Source organism: Netta rufina, assembly GCF_964035555.1.
Source record: "Netta rufina genome assembly, chromosome: 12".
NCBI classification, from domain to species: Eukaryota; Metazoa; Chordata; class Aves; order Anseriformes; family Anatidae; genus Netta; species Netta rufina.
Window position 1 is genome coordinate 13,991,638 of NC_140135.1, and position 24,642 is coordinate 14,016,279.

At 46.8% G+C, this 24,642-nt stretch overlaps 1 protein-coding gene across 1 annotated transcript in view; it reads right to left on the minus strand.

Moving 5' to 3' along the window:
* Positions 1–902: 902 nt before the first annotated feature.
* Positions 903–24,642, minus strand: part of GPC3 (glypican 3) — a gene marked incomplete at its 5' end in the record, with an annotated part of 147,188 nt that continues 123,448 nt past the window's right edge. The window contains one exon of the mRNA XM_084294273.1: positions 903–2,516. Coding sequence (XP_084150399.1) covers positions 2,344–2,516 — 173 coding nt within the window. The 3' untranslated portion in view covers positions 903–2,343. The remainder of the gene's footprint in view (positions 2,517–24,642) is intronic.

The window sequence follows — 24,642 nt, forward strand, 5'->3', positions numbered from 1 at the left end:
GAAGCAAGAACGTCTCCTATTCTGGCACCAGAGACACGTGCCAGGGCAGACGTAGCACACTGCCTCTGAGCAAACACAACGGCCTTCCTGTTCCCACCCCCAGTGCTCCAGGGGGATGAAAGGAAACGATCAGAAGGGAAGAAGTGATGGGAATTCAAGTGGCTCTAATAAAATATTCCCTTTGGTGGAGCAGAGGCTCATTGGCACAGCCAGCTGCAGTGCAGACAGTGGTGATGGGGAGACCTGGGCCAACACAAGAGCAAGAGGGTCAGGAAATGCCTCTGCTGGCAACAACGTGGCACCAGCACTGCTTAACCTCCCCCAAGTACACTCCAGCACAGGCAGGACAGGGGTGTCTGAGGTCCAGAGGAAATCTCTGGGCTGCCAGCCAGCAGGTCCCGCTGCAGCTCAGCCCAGCCCTGCTCCCCTCCATCAGGAGTGGGTGGCTGGGAGTTAACGTCCCCATGCAGAGGCGTGGGATGATCAGCCCGTTCTTCTTTCTCTGCCATGGCTTATGAATCACAGCATGGCAGACAGTCGCAAGCCTTTAAATCAGTGTCAGCGAGATCAGCCTCACCACTTCAAAGTAAGAAGAGGTGAAGTTTCCGCTCTCCAAACCATTTAATTGCGTGGCTTGGATTTATGTACTTTCTCTCAAACATTGTTGTTTTTTTCTTTGTTTTATAAGGTCAGAGGCACAGAAATATTTGAAGCATGCACGTGTGAGTGTGCGTGCATGTGTACACACACATATTGCAGCTTAAGATACTGCAGATATAATCACTCCAGTAAAAGCAGAACCTTAAACTGAAGTATGTAACCATTTTGGCCAGGAATCAAACCAAACATTCCCTGGCCCCTGCCCATCCATTTAATCAGCCTAACAGAAGCCTTTCTGCGGTGCCCCAAGTCCCGAGCCAGGCTTTCCAGGCTGCCCACTCCAGGAACAACGCAGAGTATCGCCTCTCTCACAGGGGAGGTGACTTGAAGTGCACCATTTATAGAGCAACTGACCTTTATTTTAGAGACTGTTTAAGCAAAGTAACATGCAAAAAAAAAAAAAAAAAAAAACACTTGAGAAAGAGTCTCATCTGCCTCTGGGCTCCTGCAAATCCTTTTCTGTTCCTCCTTTGTAGCACAATGTGTTGGACGCCTGTTATTCATCCCCATAAAGCACGGCGTGTACATCCATGCTGTCTGTCCTTTGGCTGAAGCTATGTTCGCAGATTTCCCATGGGAAAAGGGGTGCTTTGCTTCAAAGAGTACTACCAGGGCGTTGCATGGGCCACAGGGCCCCATGCACCACCACCAGGGAAGATGTAGGGGATGTGGCTGTCTGCACTGAAGGACTTCACAGGACCCAGCTGGGAGGTGAAACCACCTGTAAGCTGTCGTGCTGCAGGTGTGCTTCGCAGGAGCACATCCCCATGCATTGGTGTCTGGAAACAATCTGCTCTGGAGACAGCAGCCTGATGTGTGCATCCTTGGTGGGCACCCACAGCTCCAGCCAGAGCCCAGAGCACGCTGGCGAGACACCTCCTCCTTCATGCTCATCCCTGGCTCCTGTGCTGGTTCCTCCCATTGCTGCCTACCTGTGCCAGGAGCACTTGGAGACTCGTGGGGACCTGTGACTGGAGCAGGGCAGGTCTGGCCCCTCTGCACACAGGAGCCAGCAGCGGTGGTGCCAGGACATGGCTGGGGCTGATGGCAGCGGAGCCACAGCAGGAGGTGGCAGATACCTGGCGATCCCAGCACATGGCCATTCCTCTTCCACAGCGTCTTGCCTCCTGCTGTACATCTGACCTTCTCTCTCCTGTCTTCACATGCCCTCCATGTTATGCGCCTGGCCCGATTCCTAGGGGTGACTCTTGAATTTGGAGTAAGTACAAAAACTTCTCGAACTACAGAAAAAAAATCTGTATTAAGTCAACTGGGAACAGGGGTCTGATATTTGCTGAGAGTATTTCATAAATCGTAAGTATTCTTTACCCCATGCACATTCAAACAACTCAGGATGAAATATGCTCTTCAATTTAACAGCAAGGCAGACCTCAGTCTTCAAAAACTGCTAGGAACAATTTAATATCAACCTTCTTATATTAAACAGGATTATCTTTAAAAAGCACTGTTATGTATTTACTAGTTTACCATGAACAAACGCTTTTTTTTGGGAGGGGAGAAAGAGGAGGGAAGGTGTGAAGATACCATATTATTTTATAAAACTGACTCAAGTCATTTGCCCTGTCTTTGGCAATGTGCATATATTCCAGGAGAGGTTCAGAATGTTTTCCTCACTGAAAAAAACAAGGACGGAAAGGCACCAAGTGCCACTGCTGGCACCGCTCAGGGCCAGCAGCCCAGCAGCAGCAGGGCCAGGGCAACAGCAGCAGCAGGGCCAGGGCGCGGGGCTGCGCTGCCGGGGTCACTGCTGGGAACCACGGCACCGTCTTTGCTTTGCTGATTCAGTAGCTGCTTGTTGGCAGAGGTGTCATCGATGTCCAGGTCGTACGCTAGCTCTGAAAGCAGAAGGAGAGCAATGGTTAGCGGGCACATGTGCCAGCACCCTGGCGCAGTGAGCATCCAGCCCCACCAGCACTGGAGAGTTTAAGGCCTGGCATGGGACAGAAGAGCTCACCAGCCATAACAGGAGCCCTCCAGTCAGCCCCAGTCTCAGACCACCTCCCAGTTCCCCACAACAAACCCGAGGCTTGAAAGACCAAAAAAAAATCACAACTATAATGTGCCCCAAGTAAGAAGAGATGTTGGGATCTGACTTGCTGAAGAGCTACTCCCAACAAAAAACCTGTTTGTGGAGTGGGTGTTTAGCAAAGTAAAAAGCATCTGCTCCCCACGCACTGCAAGTATGGATGCAGGAGTGAGGAAATCCTGGCAAGCACAAATATCCCCCATGAACCCACAGCCAGCAGCAGGCCTTGCTCACCAAGTACCTTCTGGTTTGAGGACCTGAGGATCTCTGTATTGTTGGAGTCTTTCATTAAGTGTGTACAAAATATGTTCCTTACAGCACTTGCAACACACCCATTCCATCCCCTGTCCACCTCATCAAAGCACCATAGACCAAAGAATGCGAAAGGATTTCATGCCACCAGCATGCTGGTGTTGCAACATAGGGACTTTGAGATGGAGCACATGGGAGCTCCAACCCAAAAAGCCATCCAGTATAAAAGTTTTGATAGCCCTGGCAGAGCTCACACAACAGTGTGGGAGCTGGGGAAAATAAGTAAGGGAAAAACTTGCAATATCATCAGCAAGAGAAAAACTTGCAACAAGCCATCGCTGGCTGCAAAGGACTTGCTGAGCAGTAAGCCACCCTGGTATCCCTGGGACGAAGATGAATAACAAAGTCGAAGCAGGCAATGTGGAAGGGCAAGAAACCAGCAATTCTCAGGATCAATAATAAAATGCAAAAGGTGTTTTAAGGTGCTGCTGACGGTGCTGCCATGGGGTGCTTGTACCTGCAGAGCATCTGGACTGAGGGCACTGGGACACTCACTCCCTTTCTTGTCTTGCTGCCATCTCCTTCTGGGATCCAGGTTTCTCACCCGGATGGGGCTCCTCTGAGCCTGCCAGTCTCATCCCCAGAGCTTGGCCTTTGGAAGTAGAGGAAGCTGGTGGTTTCCATCAGATGAGACCGTGGCTCAAGCCTTTCACAAGCCCTTGTGGATCACCAGCATACTCATGGGCTTGGATCATCCCACCCCACCCCTGAGAAAGAATCCAAGAGGCTGAACAAACACTCCAACTAAAAACGCCACATCAATCCAATGAGGACCATTGCCAAGGCAAACACGCCGGCAGTATTTCTTAATAAAAATACCAAAACACTACAAAACAAAAGTGTAACAATATTAGCATGACAAGCAAGGCAGCGGGGGCCATGAAGGAGGGTCAGAAATGGCTGACAAGGAGCACAAAGGGCCAGGTGCAAGCAAAACCTGCCTGGTAAACTGATCTATAACTTCTCCATCAGGTTCCCACAGGTACTGTGGTTCCTCTTCCCCACAGCTTTCCTGCTGTTCTTCTCAGGCCGCTTCCCTACAGAGCTGCACATAAATCCCCCATGTGGCAGGGCAGGCACTGGTGCCACCCTGAAAGGGAGGCCCAGAGGCCACCTTGTCCCTGAGGCTCCAAACACAGGAGAGGAAAAAGTCACTTGTCTGCCCTGCTGTGTTTTGGAAGGTGCTCCCACATTTTTCAAAGTCTCCTAAAAGCTGAAAGAAGCCCCATGGGGCCACAGTGATGGCATCTCCAGCTGGCCCATGCCAGCCTACCTCCAGGCCAGTGATCTGCAGCCCATCATCAGGGTTTTCAGGTGTTATGGCAAAACCAAAAAAAATCCTGGGGAACTAAGTAACTATCTTTGCCCTCGGTTCAGAAAAATCATTTGAAACAGAAGAGTGTTTCAGCAGGCTCCTCAGCAGCACACAGGATTGTGACCTTCCCATTTAAAGTCTCATTCTGCAATGTTGTAACTTACAAGATCAAAGCGTTTGGTTCATGATGCAGTGGTTGAATCAGGTTGGAAGTGCCCGGTCCAAGTGTATCAAAATTACAATTTCACACTTTTTTTTTTTTTTTTTTTTTTTTTTTACAGAGGAAATTTTCAAATTCTGAGATTTCACCTGAACTTTGAGTAAAGGCAATTTTTGAAATCATGAACCCTCACCCCAGTGAGAATGTCAATTCTCTCATTCATTCTTTGAGCAAATTAAAAAGAAAGGAATAGATATCCTCTTGTCATCAGAGATTAGGGATTTTCCTAGCTTTCATTAACTGCTTCAAAAGTTTTTGCTCGGGTGTGGTGTTTGTTGTTTTAAATATTCCTTGCCCTACTTCCTTCTCTGCGCTTATTTATATTCAATTGTATTTTTAGGCTGATAGATTTAGCCATACATCTTTTATTTTGCATTAATAATGGGTCTTTAACTGAAGCAAATCTATTTCATTTAATTTCTAATGACCTTTGGTACATAGAAGGAAGAAAAAAGAAAAAAAGTATTATGTTATAACTGACCAGAGGCCAGCTGACAACCAAGTCCAGGCAACAACACCATTCAAAACAAATGACAATAACAATCACTTTTCAAAACGCAGAATAGAAAATATTCCTAATCAGGTACTTCCTGAGTGGGCTTCATTACAAGTCCCAGCCTTTGTCAGGCTGCCTGGCCAGTCCCCAAGGATTCGCTGCATCACTGCATGGTGATGTACCATGGGTCCCATGGCTGCTGGGAACAACAGATATGGAACCGCAGGATGGATGGATGGGTAGAAGAAGCTAAACTACCACACATGCCATTTGTTTTTTTCCATCCCAAATTCTGCCTTTAACACTGCAAAATAACCAGAGATAGACTGGTCCTCTGCCTCCCTGCTTCAACAGCCCCACTTCCCAGAAACATTCTGCTGAACTGTCCCAGCAGTTAGTGATACCCTAATCTGCAAATTCTGTAGTTTCTAAGTTTGCTATAAGTGGCCTTTTGGCCTGCAAATGCTTTTTTTTTTTTTTTTTTTTTTTTTGGGGGGGGGGAGGGAGGAGTAAATGACTCAAAAAATCTGTTTCTGTTTATAATCAGTTGGAATCCAGAGGGTATTACCAACAATCTGCACTAATTACATATTCAATCTTCACTCATTTTGGCCCCTCTTGTCCTCTGGGTTGCGGATTAGATAATCCCCTTAAAATAATAGTCAATCATTAGCTCTGCTATTTTTTTTTTTTTCTGCCTGCAAGCCGAGCGTGCTGTGCCATTTCCTGCAGTCCCTATGCAGCTTGTGAAAGGTCTCCAGCTGAACACAGACCGCTCCCCCCGGAAGCATCTTTTGTAACCAAAGCCCCTCTAGCACAAAGCTGCCGTGCAGAATGCTCACAGGACAGCAAAAGCTTCAATGGTCTTTCCTGCCTCAGCTCGCAGCGTGGATGACCAAACCCACTGCCAACCCCCGCTGAAGTCCACATCCACAATATGAAGCAGCGACATTCTTCCATGGATTATGACTAGAACTAGGTGTACCTCTTCTGCACAATCTTATTGGGCACAAATCATTAAAAGCTCTTCTTCCTGAACTGCACTAGCTTTGGACACAGCTACAAAAGTCGGCTAAACCAGGAGGGGATTGTTTTGGAGTTGGCATAATAAGTTCCACTGCAGTTGGCACAGAAAAAAGCCAGGAGGATAAGTACTGGCATGCCAGGAGCATTAGAGCAGGCACGCACATTCCTGTACAAAACACACCAATGCCTACTAAAACATCCCTTTCTACCCCTAAAAGGACAAGAGAGCCTTAAGAAAATAACTGATAGCAAATACCAGTCCGACAAATGACATCAAAGTGGGCAGTGCCCAGCTCCAGCAGGCTCGCAGGCTGCATTGGCAGCTCTGCTGGCCAAGCCAGGAAAGGAGAGCCCAGAGGCAGGGAATGTCATCTCTCAGCCAGGCATCTGGGCTGCCTGCCTGCCAAGGCAGATGGATCCAGAAATGGACCTAATATAGTAACATATTCATAATCGATGGCCGTGCATGAAAACTGCTTCATGGAGCCACTGATAGCTCTGCTGGTGCCTGCACAGTGGCAGGGGTCGCAAAGGGGATGCTCCCATGGGCAAAAGCATCATGCCTAACGCAGTGTGTTCACCAAATGGGGCTGCCAAACAGGCCAAAGTACTTACAGGGATGTGGTGATGGTCCTTGTTTGCAGATGATGGAAATTGTGGTGTGAAGGGACCAGGGAATGGATCGTGACCACGTGTTTCCAGTAAGCGCAGAACACATCCAGTAGGAAGGCCATAGGCATGCAGGGCAGCTCTTCAGGCTCCTACAGTTCTCATGGTCAGTTGTGAACATCTGCCTGTGAATCCTTCAGGACTGGTCTAGGAACATGTGCTACCACTGTGGATGAGTATTACAGTCTCCGTAGCGCACTGATTTATTTATTTTTTTTAAGCAGCATGCCTTATCTGTCTGGGGAACAAACTAACTGCCTGTGGATGCAAGAGACTCTGGCTATCTCCAAAGCAAGACTATTTCTGAAAGGGAAAGGTGTTACTGGGCTCAATACTCCCAAGTTATTTACCTCATTACAAGGTGAATCATTGGAGAGTACTACAGATCAGACTGCCTGACCCTGGTTGCTATCTCTTTCCATATCTATAGCATCAACTGATTCATTATCACAGGTGTTTGCACCTGAAATCCGGAAGAACAGCCCAATTCCCTCGCAAACCAGCCCTGTTTGGACACTAAAAGCTCACCTCAGCCTCTAGTTACCTAACTTTCTCATACAAACTCTCATACTACAAACATACATCTACCTCCACAAAGGCAACATCTGAACACATCCACAGAGTTACACTGCACACACAGCCACAACTATGTGGAGAGAGCTGGGATCTTCAACCCTCTGCTTCTCCAAAACACCTTGAACTCTTCTAACAAGCAAGGTTTCATCTCACCAGGGAGGTTTTGCCCTGTGGGTTATTACCACTAAAATCCTGGAGCACCAACAGGTTTGCCAGTCATCTTCTTGCGCAAGGAGCTGCAACAGCCCAGCCGTAGGTGTGGCCGCGACGGCGCGTAATTAAAGCGCTGAGCCGGGGCTGGCCGTGGCGCTTGTGTTGGCATGGTTGTGAGATCACCGAGATGGATGTGCAGCATGTGCATGGTCTTGTGCCTCTGCTTTTCTACCTCCTCCGCAGCAATTTAGGAGGTGCGGCTCTTGGCAAAATGGATTTGGACAGGAAAAAAAAAAAAAAAAAAAACACAAAACAAAACAAAAAGAAAACATCCAGCTCAGCATCATCCCACTGCCACCGGCGATGTGGCCAAGGGAGCCTGGCGCAGCTCAGCAGTGCGCGGTAAAACCGACTTCCCGGGCAGAAACCCAAGGGAATCAGGTTTGAGATTGCTGATTTGCAAACCAAGACTTTTCTCCACTCGCTTGCTCAACACCTCCTGGCTGCTGGTGTGCTGTGCATGGCCTGCAGCCTGCAGCACGTGCCTTCATGGGCAACCCAGAGACCACAGGCACCACGGCAAAGCAATGCTGGTTGGGGAGAAAATCCCCCACGATCACAGCAACAGGGAGGTAGGAACCAGGCTGTCTGGGGGACACCAGCACACAGAGATGGGAGGCTTTGGAGCCAAGTTGGGAAGGGTCCAGGTTGTCCAGCACAGAAAGACGAGGAGCTCCAGGTCATGGTGCATCCCAAATGTGCCCAGGGTATGCAGGGCAATTGGCCACAAGCTCTATGGACAGCTGGTACATGAACCCTGGCTGTCCAACCCACAGAACCACCACAGAAATCTTGTCCAAGGATTTCCTTGTGCTTTCAGTGGGGCAAAAAAGCCCAGCACACCACAAAGAATGGGGCAGAAAGGCTGCACCATGACCTCAATTCAAGCAACTATCCCTCCGCACCACCTCAGTAGAGGCTGGAGAGGAGGAAGGACCATCATTTGTGATCTGGACCTATGTTTACCTTGAAAACATACTCATTAAATGTCTTTACTCCTTGGTTCACTCTAGATTTACCCTGAAGAGAATCTGGCGTCTGCAATTGCATTAATCATTTTTCCTTTGGCAGCAAGTGAAAGAGTTTCTGAACCGTACTCACAGAGTGGAGCCACAAAAACGTGTTTAGCAAAACACGTTCATGTAATCTATTAAAAATTAACAAATCTCATTAGCATTATTAATAGAAAGCACCAGAGTCCTTGTACTTTGATGACGAAGCAGCATTCCCCTGTCTGATATCCAGATGTACTGTCCAGGAAAAGAGCTGGTACCTCAAGGAACTAGGAGAGAAGAATTGAAAAACTGAGAGATAAATACGGACAGCCAACGTCTTCAAAGGCAGAATAAGAAAGAAAGAGCAGAAAAGATAGAAACAAAAGACCATGAACAGATATGAAGTAAGGCAAGAATGTAGGACAGGGTCAACCAACATCTCTCCAGATCCTCTGTACACCTTAGCCCATCTAGACTTGGAGTCACCCCTCTCCCTGCACTTATCTCTGGAGACCTTCAAGTTCTAAACCCACAAACTGATCCCTTCTGATCAGTCAGAACTGATCAGTCTTCTGTCACCTTTGACATCTACAACAGTCTTGATTTTGGGAGGTAACATTATCAGTGTCAGCAGAGCAAAATGAAATGCTCCAAGTTTCCTCTAATGACCAAAACCAACTCATCACACCAAACATTTCTTCGTCTTTGCTCCCTAAGATTCTGCTGCCATAGAAATCAATGGTCTAACCAGGGGGCAGGATAGAGTCCTTTCTTCTTCCACAAGACTGACTTGGTCCTGAAATAGATAATTTACATCTTTTCCATAAGCATTACAGTCAAGTGAAAAGTGCAGCAGAGATTGATCCTTCAACTGCTATTGTCACGTGTAGCAAAAGCTCTTTGCTACAGAGTGACAGGGACAGGCAGCTCTTCCTCACGTTCAATTCTCCAAGCTGTGGACATTTAGTGACACGCATGCACTAGAAAGACTCACCAAAATGCAAACATAAGGGGAATGCCAATGGTCCCTGGCTCCCAGATGCCAGCCAGTAACAGCAGCCCTCAGGGCAGTAGGATGTTTCTCAACACTTGATCAGAAAACTCATGGTGGTGTTACGGTACCCAGGAACATCTGACGTTTTCCTTTGTGACTCACTGCATGTGGAAACCAGGCTTGAACCATGCCCAGGCCACAGAGATTGGGGTTCTTGGCATCGATACTCCAAAGAGGCAACCAGAAACGTGCCTCTTCAAACAGAAAGGAGCACAACTTTGTGCAACGTGTATGCTCACTCAAAAATCAGACACCACCAGGTCACCATTCATGATGCCAAAGAAAACACTTGGAGTGAGATGTCAGGTCACAGCCCAAGAATCTGGGCTGAGCACTGCTGCACATATTTGCCCAGCCTGCCCTGCTCCTAAAGTAGCTCCCTGAGGTCCTGTGCTCAACTGCCCAGCCTTGCCGGCACAGAGGGAAAGATATTTTGCTTGTCCTGCCCTTGCCTGGAGCATGGCTGGCCCAGGAGCATTTACAGAGCACAGGCTGAGGTGAGAGCACTGCCAAGGGAAGGGAGCCGAGAGGCTCCAGTGCTGCCCAGCTTTTTTAATTGCATTAAGCTGCTAAAATAAATAAATAAATAGAACCCTGGCTCCGCATTAAAACAGCACTAAGTAACTTCAACCCATAAAAATGGAGTAATGCAGGAGGCCCTGGGAAACATCACCATGACCGGTTTTCCGATTTTATATAGAAGTAGAATGGTTGGGTTCACAGACTGGAACTTTTTAATGGCTCCAGGTCGTGTTCCCTGTGCTGTGTGCTGGAAGGAGCCCCAGGAACAGTCACTGAAGTCTGAAACCAGGACCTGGCTTTACACTTCTGCACGGCTGCAGGGAGAGACCGACCCAAATTAAACCCAGCTGCTCACCAAGTGAACGTAATGTCTGACGCAAAACCAGGGCTGGTTCCTGCTCCCTGCCTCCCTCCTGGACTGAGCACAAAGCCTGTCCCAACACACCACTGGAATGACGGTGCTGAAAGCTGGACGGTGGCAGCAGCTCCCATGGGAAACCCAGCATCATCCCAGCTGAGCACCGGGACACCAAGATTGCGGTGCTGTGAAGGATCCAGCTCAACACACTTGCTCTTTCCTAGTTCCCCATCATTCTCCAAGACCTGTGTTTTGAACTGTCAAGCTGGTGCCCGTGGCTGGAACCGTGGTGAAGCTTGGGTACACCACCTTGGCTGGCCCTCCCCCAGGAAGAAACAGCAAGGGAGGGAGGGGATCAACCTTGGACTCCTGCCCTGCACCTCCCTGGGTCAGCTTGGGCGTGCAGCCATGGAGGATACTGGGGACAGTCACACAGGAGCATCCGATTGCACAGGGACTCATCCATTGGCACTGCAAGCAGGCAGGTATCAGCCAAGCAGTGAGACAAGGTGGCAATGCAAGAGGGCTCCATGGCCCAGGTCCATGAATGCCTCCCCCTCCATCCTATCTTGAACACTCATGGCTCAATCTCAGGAATGTCACAATCACAGTGGAAAATCAAAATAAAAAAGCTATGTAATCCAGTTTGTAAAGCCCTTGAAAAACACAAAATCCTCTATAAAATGGATTACAGAGATGTTTCCTGGAAATCTAGAAGTGCATTTCAGCCTCCCTCCTCTCCCACCCTTCCAAAAAAGGGAAAAGAAGCTAGTGACCCACGGCGCTCCTCCCCACACACGATGTGCCTGTAATGAGCACTCTTTCCTAGCAGCTCCCTACCAGGCCCTTCCATGCAGATGGCAAACGGGGTGATTTTGCCCTAGACATTGATTTGGGGCACTATCTGCTGCATTTACCCAAGCCTATGGGGAAGGCAACATGCGTCCCTGCATCAGGGAAAGGGGGAGATGCCTGCCAGCCTCCTGCATACTTTTTGGTTCATCTCTTTTCAGGTGGACCCCCAACAGGCTCTAGGGGACAGTGCAATGCATTGCTGTGGTTTTGTGAGCTGCAGGAGCCCAACAACAGCCACAAAGGGACTTGTAACCCTGCAATATACCCAGGCCTGCAGGTGCTCAGCAGGATAGTGTCTTCTTGAATCAGAGCAGTCTTGTAAAAATCCAGGTATCTTGCTTGGCTGTGCCAATGGTGACAACGTTATCAGCTGAAGAAAGCCCAGACACTCACATGCCAATGGTATAAAAATATTTAGCTCCAATACCATTATTATTCTGGTAGATTAAAATCTGCATTTTAAAATATTGACTCAAGTATCCACAGTCAATGGTGGTGGAATTTTCTGTTAGGATTTTTTATATTGTGAGAGTTTTTGTACTGTCATTCTTATTTGGAACAAACAAAACAATTGCAATATTAGCATTCCCAGCAGAGCACGCATTTAAGTTCCTGACCTGTTATTGCTCAAGGACTTCTGCAGCTGCAGATGCCTGCTCTGAGCTACAGCTGGGTCACTTTGAATGATGCTCATAGAAGAAGGATCAAAACACTTACAGCTTGATCAAAAGGACATTTTATGAACACTGCAGCCAGAGTTAAGTGCTGATGTGAATACTTACATTCGCCTTTATATTAGCTCAGCTTAGTTCTAATAAAATTAACACCCTTTTAAATAATGCACTCAATTTTTATTTGTTTCATGTTTTTGTGCCTTATGGCTTTGAAAACATATCCTCAAAACCTTTCCATCACTCTGAGAATGTCCAGCTGTGTTAGGATCTGGAAATCAACTTCTCCAGCGGAATAAGAGGAGTAGCTGCTTGTATTATTACTCCACCTGCTCCAACCTGGACTTATCCACCAAAGGTTTATTTATTTTTTTTTTGTCTACCACAAAAGAGGCTAAAATAGTCATAGTCTTTCTTTTCCACAGTAGAAATAACTATCTGTAAATAAACAATTAAAAACTGAACTGCATGCACCAGCAGTATCAATGCTTCCTTGAAAACACAACAGAAAAAAACAAAGCAGTGAAAAATCCAGTCTCTTTTCTGCTCTAATACTTGCACATTAGAGGAAAAATGAACTTTCCAGTCCAGGACAGGGAATGTCTTATTGGTGCAATACAGCCATTTAACTGTTCTTTAGAGATATTCATCTCAAAAGACAGAACAGAAAGAGCATTTTCCCCCCTTTTATTTATTTATCTTTTTTGTGCCAACTCACCTTAGCTGAAAAGCACATTGAGATTGTAATTATGGGAAGGCCTCATCTAGTAGATTTGTAAACTCAGCTATCAGCTTGAATTACTGGAATTAGCAAGGCTAATTTAATGTCACTGTTCAAAATAGCTCAGATTTGGAATTTCTTAATGGCCTTAGGAGAAGGAGCCTTTATGCATACTGCAATCTAGGCTTCATTCTTAGACTAAATTCCTTCTCATAGATTTTGTGAATGCCCTGTTTTGTAGCCAACACAAACTCTGTCCAGTAAAATAATGTAAGGACTCAGAATGAAAAGAGATTAGCTGTTCCCTGCTCCTGTTATTTTAAAGCAGAAATAACTTTGGCTTCTACTGATTCATAGACAAAGCTTGAAATGCAAAGCATGCTCAACTCCAGATTCAGCATGAAAAGGACCTTAAAATATTCCCGAGTGCAAGTAATGGACTTATTAGAGGGATGAAAAGAGCCACTTTTCACAGAATCCCAAGCTCCTTAGTCCTGTCATATCAATAATCTTGCTTAAGAATTTCATTCTATTTACATTTCCCTTCAAAATATCTTGCCCAACTCACATGAAATAAAATGTTTATACTTTTAAAGAGCCGATTTATGTCCGCTAGTGTTCAGTGGCAAGTGTTGTAAAATGTCTGCGGATCACCCAAAACTTGAGCGTGCGTGACAGCATCAGGATAGTGTGTGACAGAACAATCCTGTACAACATGCAGTTTTACACCTGACAATTTGTAAATGAGGAGGTGATTTTACAGACTTGGTTAAAAGCATCATTTTTAAATAATGGCAGTCAATTGTGCTGGAACTCACTGTACCTGCAATCTGTTCTCCTCTCCTTTATGTTTAACACCCACAAAAACAAAGCTGACAAAAAAAAAAAAAAAAAAAAGCTTTAGAGATATCAGGAAAGAAATCTGCCTGGCTGTACTTAAGCTACCAAAACTTACTATTTTTTTCACCCAATTTGCTTAGTCTTTGCAAGACAGTTTAACAAAAAGTAGCACTGAACTAGTACGGGTAATTTTGACCCTTTATTTTGAAGAAGTGACTAAAAACCAAAGGTAATTCAGGAAGAAATTACAAAAGCTGGTATAGAAACAATAGGAAAGCAGACAGAGTTATCCCCTGATCACTCCTTTTTAAGGAGCACAGTGGGATTTTTCTCTACTCGGCTCCATGTCCCTGTGACGATTGGCACTGGTCAGGAGTGCAGCAGCATGGTGGGGAGATGAGATGCATCAAGCTACATCTGCACTGGCAGAGACCCAAAACACCGAGCTGTGATGAGTGGCCTTCCCAGGACAGCCTCTGCACGATGCGTGGCAATGGACAGCAATGGCTTTCACAGACCTGACCACAGGGTTTTGCTCTGGAAAAGCAGAGTGTGGAGATTGCGTGCTGCCATTCACCCAAAGGTCTCGCAGCACACCACAGGCATTAATTATGCTTCCTGCTTTGCAGAGATTAATTAAGCACTGAAGCCTTGTGGTCCTAAGGAGCCAAGCACAAGCTTCCACTTACTAATGGCTAAAACCAAGCTGACATTGCAAGGAGGGTTCATGAGCATCAATGGGCAAGCTGGGAAAAGAACCCGAGTGCCCCAAGTTGCTTTGCAGCAGCATCTCCCTCTTTCTAGCATGCTTTTAATTCCTCCAGCTGGGTCCCAGCAAGTCCCCCTTCAAAGGCAGCCGTTCAAGGTTTTACTCTGAAAATGCTCTTTCTGACGAGGCATGGGAAACAGACACACCAGGGAGCAACGTCCCACAGTCATCTCTCAGTGCACCCGCCCAGCCCTTATTCCTTCAGGACCCCAGCCAGTCTTTGACCTCAGTGGTCATTTTTCTGAAGGATGAACTCCACAGCCCTGGTGAGAAATCAGCCAAGAAGCAACAGAAGGTCCCCAAACCATCCTTGCTTCTGCCTGTTACATGCCACTGGCTACCAGGCAGCTGTGTTACCCCTCCCTGGGTGGGACAGGCTGCAGAAGATGCCCCAGCTGTGTTTTTCTGCCCATCCTCCCAACCCCTCCAGCCCAAAGAAGCAGCACTGTGAGCAGAGTCCTTAGACAAACGATTTGCGTTGGGCACAGGTGCCAAGAAACAATGGATTTAGATGAGCAGCCTGTGGATCAAAACCACACTTTTTCTTTCGCTCTAGGCTTTTGTAACAAACAAACAAACAAATAAATAAATAAATATACACAAATGTATAAAAAATGATACTGGTGCAACAGAAAGCTGGACAGCAAAGGGGGATTGCCAGCCCCTTCAGCTAACAAAAAGTGCTAGCTGTGCTGCAGCTGTAGCCTGGGAAACCCATTAAGACCACATGGGGTGTCAAATTGTATGTAACATGAGTGCCGGACTTGCAGGCACCGTGTGACGGCAGCCCCACAATGGAGCCGGGCGGAAAGCACGTCCAAAGAGACCGGAGATGACAGAGTTTCTCAGCACATGCCTGCCTTTGCCTCCAAAAGCACGGAGGAGCAGGTGAACAGGCATGGCCATGCACAGCCCCCTGAGGAAATGCTGTGAGTTTGTTCCAAGAGACCTGAGCCGCAGTTGCGGACAGAGGAAACATCCTCCAGACCCTGCCATGGGATGCACAGAGAAGGATCTCAGGGACAGACCCAGGCTGATGCAGGTGTCCACCTGTGGAGCAAGGTTTGCTGTAGGAGCTGCATCTGTTTGCTTTGCTTTATGGTCAGTGCAGTCCCACAGCCACCCAGTTCCCCAGAAAGACATCTCCTGTTGGTGTGGGGAGATGAGTGGGAGGCACGGGACTCAGAAACTGAAGAATGTAGATGGCAGAGGGATTGCACAGGCTGCAGAGGACTCCCTGGCTACCACAAAGCTATGGTGTGGCTTAATAGGAAGTGACTGAAATAAAAAAGCCCTCACTCCCCAACACCTGCTGCAAGATGCAGCAGAGCAAACATTGGAGTTCCTGGAGAGAGCAACCCACCAGCACCACAGCCCTGCTCTCACACAGTACCCAAAACATTTCCCCTGCCAGGGATGTCCCACAGCTCTATATCATCCCCCGTGCCCAGGGAGCCCTGGAGCATTAAAAACCCAAACTCAGGTTCTGCTGGCCAAAGCCAGCATGTTGGAAATCAAGTTGGTCAGTGTGGGGGGGCTTGTAGGAGGTTTCAATGGGATTTGAGGGATTTGGTAGCCTCTGGGCAATCCCACACAGTGGTCCCAGTTACCTTGTATCCTACATAACAGGACATGGATAAGTATTTTTACAGACAAGTTTCTGCTCTTTAATATATGCAGCTGATCAGGGTTAGTCTTACTGCCATTAGCAACCAAAATCACTCTCAAACTTCCTGCTTCCCCACCCAAGAACAGCAGTTCTTTTCATTCAATATGTAGAAATACCTCCTCACAGTCTGCTTATTTTTTTGATTTTATTTTATCTTTTTTGTCGGTACACAGAATCATTTTTCTTTCTTCTACATTTTCTAATGAGTTCTGGCGGTGGGAAGTTGTTTGTAAATCACGCAAGCATTTGTTTTACTGGAAACATCTGCTTTAACACATTTGTCTTGAAAAAACATTTTTTTAAACAAAGGTATTAAGCTGCAATGTAAATTGGGCACATCTGTTTATGAGTCACTGCAATAGCACTGCCTCCAGTCCACCAGATCACACAGATCTCCAGGGGCCTGATCCAGCAGAAATTGGAAACTTAGAGCTCACTCTGCTCCCTTTTCCAGCACTACTTCTCACAGAGTATTGCTGACTGATTTAATAAATTAAGGCCACTAAATAGGAAAGACCTATTTAGCATCTGCTAATAGCCTGAAGTACCTGGCTCAGTTCATCAAGGTATTTCAGCCGGTGCCCAGCTGTACGCATGCCCAAGGACTGATTTCAGTGGCATTATCTGTGTGTGTGTGGGGGGAGACTACCCGACCTTCCTCTGCCTGCGGTCCCGTGCTGCCTCTGTTGTGTTCAGCCATTCAAAGCATTTAGAGAAGCAGAGTAGAGGGAAAGGCATCAGCTGAACCTCCAAGACCCCAGTGCCCACAAGCTGGCGTTTGCTCCCCAGAAACCCAACAGTCAGTAGACCTCAGGCAGGAGAAACCACACAGCTTCTTTCTCTGGAGTAGCTCAAGAGCAAATTAGCTCCCTCAATGCTTCAGGGGTAAATAAAGTAAACAGGGAGTGGGAAGGGGGCATCAAAAAGACAAGGAGATGGCTGAGAAAGGATTCCCCACAAGATCCACAACAGTAATGCAGTGCACACAGAGCCTTTACTATGCACACCCAAAACACCACCCCCGGCTGCAGCAGCTCTTGACACAGCCCTCCCCTCTGGACAGACACCTCCAGCAAACACACCAGGCTCCAGCAGCGACCTACCCAACCTGATGATCGCCACTGCCCCACATCTGGAAAAATCAATGTATTGGTGAGAGCACCCACAGACAGAATGCACATCAGCCACGTGGAGGGAAGAGTCAGCCCAGCCGCGTGTTTGTTGCGTGGTACTGGACACACCTTGAGCCTTTTTTCATCTTTGCAACAGCAGAAATAAAGCTACGAGTGCCAGGAACAGAAATCAAATGCGACAGCACATCAAGTGCTCCCTGACAGCAGACACCAAAATCACAGGCAAGAAAGTTTGCCCTTCGAAGGGAGGGAAAGAAAAGCACTTCTGGTATAGATGCATTCTTTCACATTCCCTGAGCTTGCCTTAGCAGATGATTTATGCGGACAAGGGAAGAGGAAGAAATATCGCAGGCTGTGTTCTGCTATGATTTTGGGGAGCATACAACTTTTATTTACTTTTTACTGGAACAATCTACACAGAAACCAGAACAGGACAAGCAAATGTACCAAAGCTGCAGAGCAGCCGGTGGAGAGTTATCAGCGAGGCAAAGGATATTACTCAGACTCTGATAATAACCACCAGCTCCCACCTGCCAACTGCAGTCTGCGTAACACAAAAGTCCAAAAACATGCTTCAGCAGATGTCTGACTCCCCAAGCAGGAAGCGTCTCCAGTATCCATGGGACGCAAGCAACTCCAAAATAGTTTCAAGTCCAATGAATTTACAGAGACTCAAGATACTGAGTGCATTTGAATTAAAACAGGAAGAGAAAAAATAAAGGATATGTATCACATTGCAGTTGCAATTTACATTTTAGAAATCCTGCTGGGAGTCCTGTGTTGGACCTTAGATGGTGACATACTCCCTGGCAGCCTGTCCAGCTGCCGAAGCAGCCGCAGCCTGGAGTGAGCAAGGTCCCACAGCAACCAGCAGTACCTGCCACTGCAGTGCATCCATCGCAGCACGCCTGGTTAGAAGCAAATAATGGCATATGACCAAGCAAGAGAGCAGCCAGCCATAGATAGGATGCAGTGACCCTGGACACGCAGGGACTTTCAGCATCCAGCAAGGGACAACCAGACAAGGCCTTTGGGTGAAGTAAGGTCTCAAAAAATAAAGGCACTAGCAAGTGACGTCCTCGGGCTGGGACATTTATGACCCATGCTGGACGTAGACCCAGCCTCCTGCTGCAGCTGCCCTGTGCAGGGCGACCCATGCGGGAAGTGGCTGGGACAGCAAGATATTGTCAAGAGCTCTAAATACCACTGAAGACATTTTCTGAAACAACAGAAGCTAGTCAAAATGCCAGATTTCCATTCCCACAGAAAACGTGGAATGTGCTACTGCTCCAAAGCAGAACAAAGGCAAAATGTGTCCAAATTTTCTGTTGCTTGAAAAAAAAAAAAAAAAAAAAAAGGCAAGTTGACTTGGGGAGGCCAAAACATACTACTCCAACAAAGTCCAATCAATTCATTTAGATTTCATTTTTCCTGTGGTGTAATTAAAACAATCTCAAACAAGGACAAAAAGCCTCTCTGGAGTGAAAGCTGACAATATTACACATTCCAGGATGGGCAAATAGGCTGTTTCTGCATTTCCCCACTGCAGGAGCAGAGCAAGATGTTTGAATTTATTTCCAAAACAGAAAACCTGTCCAAAACCTCAGCATACTTCACCGCATCTCAGTTCCAGCAGAGAGGCATTCTCCAATCAAAGTCTCCCTATCAGAAAGCTTCCAACCTGCCCTAGAAGCACCACGGGGGGGAGGTTAAGTTCTGGGGTCAGCCCTTTTTTAGCCCAAAGTGAGGTATACCATAGACCCACAAGAGCTGGCAAGACTGACAAACCTGGCTTTTGCAGTTCAGAAGCACTCAGCTGCATGAAATTTGTTGATACAGAATAAAGCCATCTGGGTTCTCCTTAGAGCCATGAAAGGCCAGGAAACCACAAGGGCCAGGGATGCATGGTGAAGGCAGAGTGCAGCCCACCAGCATCCACCGCGTGGGAAGGACATCTCTCCTCCAGTTCACAGCTCATTTATCTCCCTGTGCGAAGGGTCGGGAAGCTGGTGGAGGTCCATCAGGGAATTGGAGGAGCCAGCGCTCGGACACACCTGGTTCAGTTCATGTTACTACTGGTGTTGGCCCCAGCGAGGACGGCAGATGTGCACACACAGGTCACAGCTAATGCAGAACAGTTGAAGAGAGCTTCTTCCTGACGAATGATGAATTCCCCCGTTTCTGAAGCGCACTGAAAGTGAACAGAGCAGTGTTGACTCAGTAACCGATCGTGTCCTGGTAATACACGAACTGATGAGTGATTTGCAGTCCAGACCCAAATGCAAGCTATTTTTACTTGCAGTTACAGCAAGACAAGGGTTGGGGAGAAGAGAGAAAGAAACATGAGTTTCATGAAACATGAAAACACTGAGTCCTGGGAGATTTCTCTGGAGGAGCATCCCTCTCCCTCATTCCTTTATCTTTTCAGCAAGGGCTAGAAAGACAGGCTCCTTCCAGACCAGGTTTGTGTTTCCAGCTGCTGGAGAGCATCAACCACCAGTGCCAGGTGCTAGGATCAGGTCCATGTATATGCACTTGTATTCACAGAAAAAAGTAAAAAACTGTTTTCAAGAGTGCAATGCTCCATCTGCATCCATCCTAACCTGATGGATCTCGGGTAAGGAAATCACTACTGTGTAGGCTCTCACTCAACCACATCTAAGTAAACATCAGCTCCACAGAGCCTTCACTTGCTGCCATAATGCAATGCTGCAGCTTGCACTGCTAAGTCATTGGCGTGATATCCCATGTAAAAACACATTTGTTCAAAATCAGTGAAGGAACGAAGGGAACCAAGATGCCAGGATTTTTAAGGCAGTCTGGAGAGTTTCAGCATTTCCCATCTTCTTCCCTTTAGGGCTCAAAGGTACCATGAAAGCTGTACACAAGTTTTCTAGTAAGAGCTGACTTCCACGGTCCACCTGAAACAACATCTACCCTCTTGGGCATCTCTCTCAGGCCAAGATGATTGAAAGCAATGCAACAGCCCCAGCTGAGAGCCCAGGACCCTCTCATAGACCCTTTCAATGAGGCAGGGTCACCTGGACCAATGTTAATTGTGTTTGCAGTTTTTCCACAGTTTCCCCAAGATGTGTTCTGGGCAGATGCATGTCAATGCCATCCTAAGCCAAGCTTTGTTTAGGAGTCCTTGATGGATCTTAGTTCCATGAGTTTCCCTTCTTGTGTTCTCGACTCCATACAACCTCTGAGTGTCCCTGCTGCATGTTGTCCTTCACATTCAATACTCGTTGCCTGAAGTCCAGTCCCCAGCATTACAGTGGCATGCTCCAAAGGATCCCAGTGTTGCCAACCCAGTCGTGCTTTCGACCAGTGGCTGTGGTTTCCACATGCCACCATTTTGCAGGACTGCAGCCACAAATCAGCTGCAGTGTTGTCCCATGGCTACTCTCCTTTGGCAGTACTCCGGTGGTCAAAGAAACCTGGCCATTGAGGTATAACCAGAGGCAACAAATTGCAATGTGATCACAAGGATGAGCTAACAAGGGCACCTGCCTTTACTCCACATCTGGGCTGAAGACAACGCAGTGAGGTGTGCTTATGTAGAAGTCCACAAGGAAAGGACATAGGCTGTGCCAGCCTGTCCTGGACTGTAGAGGAGTGGAAACACTACCAGTAATGAAGGCAGCCCTTCTTCACGCAGGACACATCCATCATTTTCTGAGACCAGGAGCCACAGCAAACATGGGACAGGACAGGGATGTGGGACAGCCCAGTCCAACACACACAGGACATTTGTGGGATGTTTTACAGCTGAGGGCCAGCACACTGACACAAGTGCTGGGCACATGCAGCAGCTGGCACAGCTGGGACATGCCCTGGGGCAGGAGCTCTCTCCTGCCACACCAGGAAGGGCTGCTCACTGCAGACTCATTTATTACATCACTGTAATCACTCTTATCAGCTTACCTGCAGTAGGGCATTAGTAAAAGCCAAGCCACTCACGAAAGGGGCACCCTCTCCCATGTGAAAAGTCAATCAACACGTTGTATTGTTATCAGGCTTGCAGACAAACCTCTCTTTGTATGGCAAACGGCACAGATATGAAGCCCTGACTATCAGTGTAAGGTTATCTTGTCAGTCCATTAGCAAGTACCACCTGCTCTGCTTCTGTCTGAAATATCCCTTTATTTTCATCCCTTAAAAAGAAATCCATCTAAACTATTTTGTCTCTTCCTGAAGAAAAATAGCACGGAAAGAAGTTTGCATTGAGTCAGGAAGTGTGTTTCTCAGCTTCAGAAGAACTCATGCATTTTCAAGCCACAGAAAAACAGATTCATCATTCTTTAAAGATAAATATGACTATCACTATTGCAACTGGGCAGATCTTTGCATACTTGAAATTGTTTTGATGCGTTCAGTCATGTATAATGTCGCACTCAGTAACGCTTTAAAGATACATTAGCTCCCAAATTACACTGTTGAAAAATGTCTCCTTAGACACTCTGGCACAACACAAACTGTTATTCAAACTTGCAATCTATGTTTAAGCCTGAACAGAGGGGAAAACCTTTTGCCAGAAGAGTAGCATTACAAACTTCTGGGACTAAAAAGCAACCACAGATTTACAAAGACTTGTGCCTTTGTACGATGTAAGAGCAGCAAATCATCTCACCTGACCTTCAGTATATCTCAAACTGTTAGATTTCAGCCAGTCACCATATACTGAAGCCAGGAACCAGCATTGATTTGAGATTCCAAAAGTATTTAGACCAATTTCCTCTCACATTGTGAATGTGATGCATTTGATTTATGGCTACACAACTATCAAGGATTAAAATGTCCTCCACTGATCCTGCTTTAAAAAACCTGGTACATTATTCTTCACTTTGGGTCATAGGGAACCAAGGAAGTGGAAACCAGCTCCTAAAAACGCAACATACAGATATCTCAGTCAGATTTAGACCTGCTACTACTACACTGAAAATATTTAAAAAAAAAATACAACTCAAGACCAGAAAAGTAAGAACATGGGATTAACATACCCAGTGGATTTACTTACTGTTTTCATAGATGTTTTTGTACATATGCAGTACTTTGTAAACTGCATATTTATTTTACTAATACGTGAGCTTTCTAGTTTTTCAGCTGTGGACTTACCACTGCTTTGGAGGAATTCTCAGCATACAAGTTAAAAGCAACCTTTAAAATGTACACATTTTATATACTGTGAGGCCTGAAACAGTCACACCATCACAAACAGCCATCTGAAGGGTCCTATAAACAAGCACATCTCTGAAAGCCACCAATAATTTTCCTAGCCTCTCAATTAAAAAATAAATTGTTGATTTCAAAAGTGAATTAGTGAACTTGACACTCAGTTACAGTTTCAGCCAACTGCTTTGCATGACCCCCCTTCTCTATCTTCTTGCTTGTATTTGAACAGCGACAAAGAATTCTTGACTTCCAACCAAATTTTCATTAATAGGAGAAATTTCAACAAACACAAACACTTGAAATAGAAAAGCAATAATCAAGCTATTGCACTGTTTTAGTTGGTACAATTCCAGCTCTTCCATCAGGATAATCTAGCTGACATTCGGCCTTGTCGGATTTTTGCCCTGGGACAGGATGAATGTCTTGTAAAACAGCATGTTTCTGCCATCCTTGCTTCAGTCAAGCATTCAACAGCACCGTCGTTGGAAAAAAAGTTGCTGCTACAAAAAATATGGGTAAAAGTCCTAAAGCTTTTATTAGAATAGGAAAAAAATAGCAGAAGGATACAGCTTCAGCTCCAGGATTACAGCTCCAGAACAGCTCACCTAGTCACAGGAGACAAGGACAGGGCACCTCTGCTAAAGGTGGGGCAGAGCCCTGCACAGTAAGTGGGTCCTGCAACAGATCTTCCTGCTGTACAGCACGAAGGCACAACAGCCGCGTGTCCCCACACTGTCAGCAGAATCCACACAGACAGGGACATTTTCCACCTGCTGAAGGAGTATTTTGAAGTAAATTGGGTATTTGAAAATGTCTCTCTCAGCAGACAGATAAACATCCAAATGAACCGACTGTCCAGGCTCGGCACTAAATCAGGCAGAGCAGCATCAGCAGATATTTGCAGCTCAGATACGGGCACCCTGAAGGCATTTACAGAGAAACAATCGCCATAATAAAGAATCCAAAGAGATGATCTTGTAAATATTTTAAATGCCACTGGGCTGCCTCCAAGCACAAGCAGTGAGAGAGCCCCAGCAGACGCCCACGCACTCACAGCACCCTTGGTGCATCCACCACGCTGTCCTGATACATGCAGATACACCCGCCAAGCAGCAAAGGTGGCCAAAAAGCCTGAGGACAACCATTTTCCAGTACGAATACCCACTTCTAAAGGAAACGTTCCCACAAGAATGGGCTGTAGAAACCACGAGGGCTGCAAACAAACTGACCCTGCCTGGCCTCGAGAGCTGCCACTGCCCAGCACCCACACCCCCTGCCCTGACCACAAACAAGCAGCTTGGTGCTCTTCATGGAAAAGAAATTCAGCTGCCATAGCAGCAGCAGCATCTCCTGTTCCCTGCCACAGCATGGGGATGGAAGGAGCTCAGATTCCCAGGATGTCCAGAAATAAAACCGGGAGAAAATGGGGGTAATGAGAGGAATGCAACCAAATAAATTTGACAAGACTTTCTGAGATGACCCAGCCTAGAGGTACACATCAGTGGCTAAAAAGGCAGAAGCTATTAAAGTTACAGAACCTGGAAAAGCAATGAACACATAGTGCTCATCCTGACTTTCATCTAGCACCCCAGTACAGCGTGGACTGCTGAAAAAACACACAGCCAGCTTGGCTGGGCAGCAAAAGCTGCAGCAGAAAGCAGGGTGCCGAAACAAGGCGCTTTCTGAGTACCACACCAGCAATGGGGCTCAAGCTGCACATTCTCTCTGCCCTTATAAATAACCAAGGGAGATGAGAAAGGCAACACTCCCTGTTATCCAACCTGCATGAACAGCCAGGCAGGGGAGCTGTTTTACACACACACACACACTGCCAAGCCATCTTTATATATCTTTATTGCATACATCTATCCTTATACATCTCATGGGATGAGGCCAACTTCCCTTCCCAGGATAAACTATTTCTGCTTAATTCTGCCAAATCCATCTGTTCCCAAGACAACTTTTGTTACTGCCTAACAGATATTTTGGAAGGGTAAACCTTCCCCTTTTCCCCTGACCCCAGCTGCTGGACTGCTCAGGATGCTCCCAGGTGATGCTCCTGCCACTAAAAGCGCCGTTTTCATCCCAACAAACTCCCCAATAGCCTGCAAACTGCCCAGGGCACCACATCCACCACCACTGTTGCAAACCACCTGAAAAGGTTGTACCTCCTCTCCCACAGCCCCTGCTAAAGCCATTCAGCACAGGAGCATCTCCTGCACCCATGTTTTATTTTCAGGCTTCCTGGCAACCGGCTTGTCAGTTATAAGTGGCATCTTGAGTGAGAATGCCGGAGGTGAGCTAATTAGCGGGTGGCTGTCTGGAGCAGCAGTGAAGCGCCAGCTT